The sequence below is a fragment of the Leptodactylus fuscus genome, chromosome 3 (genome assembly GCF_031893055.1).
Source record: "Leptodactylus fuscus isolate aLepFus1 chromosome 3, aLepFus1.hap2, whole genome shotgun sequence".
NCBI classification, from domain to species: domain Eukaryota; kingdom Metazoa; phylum Chordata; class Amphibia; order Anura; family Leptodactylidae; genus Leptodactylus; species Leptodactylus fuscus.
The window spans coordinates 93,495,759-93,503,412 of NC_134267.1; the positions used below are offsets into that span (position 1 = coordinate 93,495,759).

At 40.6% G+C, this 7,654-nt stretch overlaps 1 protein-coding gene across 1 annotated transcript in view; it reads left to right on the plus strand.

Annotated features, from left to right (window-relative positions):
• TRMT11 (tRNA methyltransferase 11) overlaps positions 1-6,997 on the plus strand; it is a 45,832-nt gene extending 38,835 nt beyond the window's left edge. Inside the window, exon 13 of the mRNA XM_075267983.1 lies at positions 5,456-6,997. Coding sequence (XP_075124084.1) covers positions 5,456-5,635 — 180 coding nt within the window. The 3' untranslated portion in view covers positions 5,636-6,997. The remainder of the gene's footprint in view (positions 1-5,455) is intronic.
• The last annotated feature ends 657 nt before the right edge of the window (positions 6,998-7,654 follow it).

Sequence of the window (7,654 nt, forward strand, 5' to 3'; positions counted from 1 at the left end):
TTTTCCATATAACAGCAGACCTCGAGATTCTCAGAATGATTAGCGACTGGGGCCACTTCCGAGGCATTAAAATGGTGAGTCCTAGGGAGGGGGGATACCATTGGCCTGCCTATGTTTAGATTTTATCTCAACCACCTGATGCACTTATATACCAATAAACTGCATGGATTGTACAATAACCTACATGTTTATTATATTGCATAGGCTAGTTAAGACAATGTACATTGATCTTTATACGCAGTAAAGTGAGTTCTGAGGATGAGAGACTGGGGGTACACCCTGGACTCACCTGTTCCCTTTGGGGACAGCACAAGCCTGTCAGTATCCCATAATGAAAATGGAGTCTTTGCTTATCTGTTGAAAAGGAAAAGACTAAATTGTTGCATTCACGTAAGTATTCTGAGCCTTTACTTGGTACTCATTTGAAGCACCTTTGGGAGCGTTTGCAGACTGTAGTCTTCTAGGTTATGATGCCACAGGGCTTACACACCTGGATTTGGGGACTATCTTTTCTACAGATCCTCTCATCTTTGTCAGGTTGGATGGTACCATAGGCAGACAGCTATTTTTCATGTCTCTCCAGAGAAGAAGTTTTGGCTTGGCCACTCAGTGACATTCAAAAAGTTGTCCCTAAGGGAGCGTTCACACTACCGTCAATGTCCGACAGGTAGTGTCCGCTGCTAATGTCCGTTCAAAATCTTGCTTAGTTAGTTGTTTTACACTCCATGCCTGTCCTTAAGTGTCCGTTCCTAAAGATGTCCGACTTTTCAAGCGGACAGCAAAACCCGACATGTAGGTTTTTTCTGTCCGCTTGAAAAGTCGGACATCTTTAGGAAAGGACACTTAAGGACAGGCACGGAGTGCAAAAGAACGCACCCAATCCCCATTTAAATGAATGAAAAATGTCACGGACACAGCTAGTGTCCACTGCTAACGTCCACACAAGATTTTGAACGGACATTAGCGGCGGACACTAGCTGTCGGACACCGACGGTAGTGTGAATGCCCCCTAATGTGCAAATTTTTTTCTTAATACATTTGCAGCCATGCTCCAGCTAAATGGCACTCTGTACTCTAATCTTTAATAAATCTGCACTGTGTACAGCGCTCTTGCTATTTTGTAGGCAATTTTTATCCTGTTTTTAATTCAAGAGTGTGTGAGGAACATTATTGTTAGACTTTAAGATGCCAGGCTGGAAATCGCAGCTTGGTTTTGTAATAAGCATAAGACTTAGCATATATTACTCCAGTTTTATGTAGGAATATGCTACGTAATGCAAATAATTTCGCCTTTAATATGTGTACAAATGCCTGCTTGTTCTCAGGATATATTGCAGTGCAGCACACATTTCATGCTAGTTAAGTAGCATAACTATATGGGGTTGTGTGTGTGTGTTTTAATCTTATGGTTGCTCTTGTGACTCCCATTTTAATGAACTCTCTATTATAGCGGTGATGTAGAATGAAGAGGCAGATGGCATAATGTCAGCCGTGAGCTATTGTAATATAGCTCTTATTATCTCTTATTCCATGGAGTTCCTTGGCACTACAGATCTGTTTTTGCGGGGCCAGTATGCTCGGAGGCATTAACCCTCTTTACATAGCCAGAGCCTAATTTGGCTGTGAAAGGAGTGAGATTTATATGACCCTCTTGGTAATTGACTGCACTACTTAACTGCAGTAGATTTAAGCATTTGTTTGCACCACATTGTTTGGAAACCATTCACTTAGTATAGAAACCTCTCTTCTGCCTTATGTCAAGATCCGAATCTTTACACACACTTTGGAATTGGCTCCCAGCAGCGATCCTCCCTCACACTCTCTAATTTCACAGTTGTTGATGTGACTGCAGGATAAAGCTGTTATTCAAGCCTTCATTTCCAGCTCTCCTCCTAATCCACTAAACAGGGAATTAAGAGGCTCTTTTTAATCTAAAGCCATGAAAATCTGCTCTTGTGAATTTGTTTTGGGCCATTCGCGAGTGTTTGCTCCCAATTATACCGAGTTTAAACAAGGTATCTTGTATATTTCTGTCTGCGTTAGATTGTTAGTTGAAGTGGTTCCTGTCTCCTAGCACCTGGTCCTTATTTCCTATTCTCAAGACATAGATTATTATCTTACTTGCTAAGCACCAAACGTACAGTTGGTAAATTGATAGGCAACAGAACCAATAACAGAAATTTAGAAAGACACTTGTATTCTTGAAGATTTTAATAGCAAGTACAAGCTGACCTCACATAACCATGTTCCTTGCGCTTTAAGAAATCTTTTTGTACTGTGCTCAGGGCCACCCACATGCATCCACCATATTCCATTCATGTCACAACTGTAAAGTTTTTTCATGCCAGAGAGAGGACCTATTTTTCCTGAGATTTTCGGTTTGTGTAAATGATACTGAACAACCCTAGTCCCATTTACCTATATAATATTGGAAAGATTCCTATATTTGGGAGGTCCTGAATATCACGTTCATTTTGGGTCAAAGCAGATATTCCCATATAGGTATTTCAGATATTCAGCTTGTGCTTTCCATTCTTTTCTTATGTTTTCCCTGCGAGTGGATCCTGACAAAATGTGTGGTAATCCATATTTATATTTGTACTAGCTGGTACCCGCGACTTCGTCTGCGGTGATTGTAGAAGTGGGTATATACAGGTGTGGGTAAGGTTTTCGTACTTTGTATCTTGTTTTCGCTGTAATTCAGAGAATACGTGAGACTTTTGTGTTGAAGTTACTTTGTATTTGAGCTGCTATATATACGGTGTTGTGAGAAACTTTACATAGTGACTTTGGGACAGAGGTATTTGAAGTTAACCCCTTCCTGTCGATGGCATTTTTTGATTTTGGTTTTTCATTTTTGACTCCCCTCCTTCTAAACCCCATACCTTTTTTATTTCTCCGCTCCCAGAGTCATATGAGGTCTTAATTTTTCTTGGGACAAATTTTTCTTCATGATGCCGCCATTAATTATTCTATATAATGTACTGAGAAGCAGGTAAAAAAAATTCTGAATGGGGTGGATTTGACCAAAAAATGCATTTCTGCGACTTTTAGGGGCTTTGGTTTTACGGCGTTCACTGTGCAACCAAAATGACATGTCCCCTGTATTCTGTGTTTCGTTACGATTCCGGGGATACCAAATTTATATGGTTTTATTTACATTTTGACCCCTTAAAAAAATCCAAAACTGTGTTATGGTCCAAAGTGTGTGAGATTGCAGAAATAGTGATGTGAGTTTTGGTTTTGTGGGGGTCCTGGGAAAAACGTATGTGCGCTATTGTGACGAAAAGTAGCCTATTGCGCAATTGAGTGTAGTGACTATGTTTGTGGAAAATTTCAGCCAAATCGTATGGTCGAAAGTGTGTGAGTTTGCAGAAATAGTGATGTGAGTTTGGGTTTTGTGGGGGTCCTGGGAAAAACGTATGTGCGCTATTGTGACGAAAAGTAGCCTATTGCGCAATCGAGTGTAGTGACTATGTTTGTGGAAAATTTCAGCCAAATCGGTGGAGCGGGTTTTGCGTGATTGAGGAACAAACATCTAAACATCCAAACACACAAACCCACAAACATCCAAACTCACAAACTTTCACCTTTATAATATTAATAGGATTCATCCATATTTGACCAATAGTCTACAATATGGGAGAAAATAAGATAATCCTTTAATAGTACCACCGTGGGGAAGTTTCAGTGTGTTACAGCAGCATAGTAATACAGTTACAGGATAATACACAGTAATATATTACGGAAGTAGACACACGTATGCTGAGAAAACAAAATACTAGGAATCCATAGTAGCTAAGGAAGAAAAGAAAGAAAGAAGACTTCAGGATCATTTACCGTATAAACTAGAGTATAAGCTGACCCGAATATAAGCCGAAACCCCTAATTTTACCACAAAAAACTGGGAAAACTTATTGACTCGAGTATAAGCCGAGGGGGGAAATGCAGTAGCTACTGGAAAATTTCAAAAATTAAAATGGTCGGAGTTTTTGGGTGCAGTAGATGCTGGGGAAAGGGAGGGGGTGTTTTGGTTGTCTGTCTGCCCCTTCCCTGAGTTTGAGGACTGTTTTTTTTTCCCCCCACTTGGAATTCAGCCTGGCTGAATATAGGGTATCTGCGGTGCTCCTATTAACCCCTTCCCGATGGAACAGGAGCACTGCAGATCCTATATTCAGTAGACCGGGCACTTTCAGACACATGGATACCTAATGTGTATGTGTTTCACAGTAATTCTCTACTTTTATATGTATTCTAGGGAAAGGAGTGATTTAGAACTTTTATTTACTTAATTATATTATATTCTTTTTTAAAGCTTCTTTTTTCCCCCACTATTTTATGGGAGATTCTATGCATTACTATTGCGGCTGGTCATAGACTCCCCCCCCCCCCCCCAAATAAATAAATAAATATATAAATAATTCCTTTTTTTGCTTGACTCAAGTATAGGCCCAGGGGGGCTTTTTCAGCACAAAAACTGTGCTGAAAAATTCGGCTTATACTCGAGTGTATACGGTTCTCTTTGTGGAGTGATCTTCGCTTGGTCTGATGTAGATTATACAGCCTGATCACGGTTGGGAGGAAGGACCTCCGATAGCGCTCCTTCTCACACTTGGGGTGAAGCAGTCGGTCGCTTACAATGCTGCCAAGTGCCATCAAGGTCCCATACATGGGGTGGGATTTATTCTCCCGCATGGAGCTCACCATGGACAGTGTCCTTCTGTCACCCACCACCTGTACTGGGTCCAGGGGGCTCCCCAGGATAGAGCTGGCCCTTCTGATCAGCCTGTCAAGTTTATTTCTGTACCTGGTTGATATACTGCTCCCCCAGCAGGCTACACTGAAAAAGATGGCTGAAGCAATAACAGAATTGAAAAAAGGTCCTAAGAAGTGTCCCCTGGACTCCGAAGGCCCTCATCCTCCTGAGCAGGTAGAGCCTGCTGTGACCCTTTCTGTGCAGCGCCTCCAGGTGATCGTCTCAGTCCAATACAGATGAAGATAAAAAGTTGTAACAAGTGGTGGCAGCTGTGTGTAGATCTGCGGTTGTAGGGATCGCTTCACTGCATGTGGTGACTAAGGTGTACAGATATCCCACAGAATAAGTATACAGTGAGCGGATATCTTGTGTATGTGTGTGAGACCCGATTCCTGACCGTATTTAAAGGTGATTTTTGACCTGTGTGAGGTTGGGAATCTCTAACTCTACTTTGCACAGAGAACAGAGTCATCCTGCACAACTGCAGGTATATGTGTCACTTGTAATGGCTGTTTTTATTCATTGCCATTCAGCATCTGTCAACACTATAGAAAGCCAACTCAAAAACATCTGCATACAATATTAAAATCAAACTCCATACTGTAAGAGAGCACTAGGCTCATACGCATTATCACATGTTCTATTTCTTGTATTTGCAGACATCTCCTAACGCTTCTTTTTGTATACTGTCTTCATCAGGACAAGGACCAGTATGCACATTTGGAGGATGGACAGTATTTACTGTATCAAGGTCACAACTCCTTCCGTGAGAAGTATTTTAGCGGCTTAACAAAGAGAATTGCGAGAGGAGAACGAGCCAAAGCTGGAGAACAGAACTGCAGTGATTTTAGCTCTTCGCGAGAGCAGCATGGTGTCTGATGTCAAGTGTTTTATGTTCTTTTAAATATAGTGCATCTCATGGACCCAGATGAGATGTCTTCAGTCTCTCTTTGCATTCTTGAATGATTATGAAAAAGGTTCCACACTTTCAAGGTGTAATAAGCCATCTGCTTTGATACGTCATTCTTTAACAGGTCTCAGGCGTTCTCAGTTCTAAGTGGCAGGTGTGTGAGCCATACACGCTCCAGTCCATTCTGTAGATCCTCGGTAATAGAAGAAATAATTGTTTGTTGTCTTTTATATGTATGAAAACAGACTGTTGAAAGAATGAAACAACATTCGCCAAGGGCTGCCATTGCCATGTACAAAAGGACTTGTCACCTGCCGTTGACCTTGTGAGATGTACCCATCACCATAAGAGGTTATGAAAGGGTTTAGCAATCCTTGAACAATTTTCATATTCATTTGGAGGACTGCGAGGTTTCTGGTTTACATTCTCTTATTTTATTGTATATAAACCTGTACTCTGTATTTATAGTCTTTTTAATGGGAATTAGCACGGCTAAGTGGCCACAGAGCTGGCGCTCACTGGCTGCTGCGTCTGTCTTTCACAGAAGGAAGTTGCACTGTTTGCTTTTCAGTCTCCAACCTCTGGAATTTGTTCTTAACATGTAAGGGTGATGAAGTGTCCCTCATTAGGGAGATTGCTTTCATTTGTTATTGTTTGTAATTGATACACATTAAACACACACAATCTTGCTTTGTCTTGTTACAACAGCGTTGCATGCAAAGGCCCATTGTGGTTTGTTATTGGTCTGACCCCAGCCAGTTATGTTAAGCCCAGAGGACTTGACTGAGGCTTTGGAAGGCGATGGCATTTTGTTGAGCCTGTCCACATCTGAAGCTCATCTGTTCTTTTTCATTTGTTTTTACATTCCTCCATTGCAACCCTCTCTTAAGACAACTGACTTTATGTTGTTTTTTTTCTTTTTTTTTTTTATTACTCACAACCTAAAAGACTTTTTTTGTGGAGCCATAACAAATAGGTGTGTGACTCCTCTTGCGTATGCGCTGAGATAGTCGCTTTTGAAATTCAAGCTGTGTTTAGACTTTTATGTTTCTTTATTTTTATTCCACGCTAACACTTTGATGATTTTACCTTGTCACCCTTGAGAACAGAACTGTAGAGATGAATCACTAATAATTGTGGTCAGCAAGAACTTTTCTCCTTCCACACTGAGCCCGGTATAGTGGAGGTGAAAAGGACATGAAGCATTTACTATTATTGCACTGATGATGTAGGTGTGGGAAAGAACACAAGATTGAAGTGTTCCTGGAAACCAGACCATCAAGTAGCCAACATTTTCTGTCTGATATGTGCTTAGTAAGTTGATATATGGATTTTTACATGGGACTGTCTGATATTCCTGTCTGTTAAATGTTGCATTTTTAAACAAGTTCTCATCTCAGAGATTGATGGAAATAAAGTACATTGCTACTTGGTTGATCTTGTTATGTTGTGACAGTCTGTAGGGAACTCTAGGTAGCTGCCTATATGGGAGAACACCTATACTGAAAACTGTGACAATCGTTCTGTGTAACGTCCATCAAATGAATATTAAAAGGGAGTTTGTACGTACAAATATCAGTTATAGACTAAATGTATCATGCTGTAGGGTAAGTTAGGCAGATTCCAGTGGCACCTTGCTTTTATTGTGATGTATGAAAATCAGCTTTAAGAAATATTCAAATTGATTCCACAAGTGCTACTTTGGAAATGCCCTCAGACTTGGACACTTGAATCTCAGCGACTGCCCTAAGTAGCACATGAAGACTCCTTTACATATTTCTTAAAGCTGAATTGCCCCGTATTGCAGCATCAGATCACAGTAAATAAGGTACCATTACCATCTGCGATTTGTACTTTGTTTCATACTACAGTCCTAGCCAAAAGTTTTGAGAATGACACAAATCTTATATTTGCACATGATCTGCTGCCCTCTGGTTTTTATGTGTGTTTGTTAGATGTTTTTATCACATACAGAAATATAATAGCAA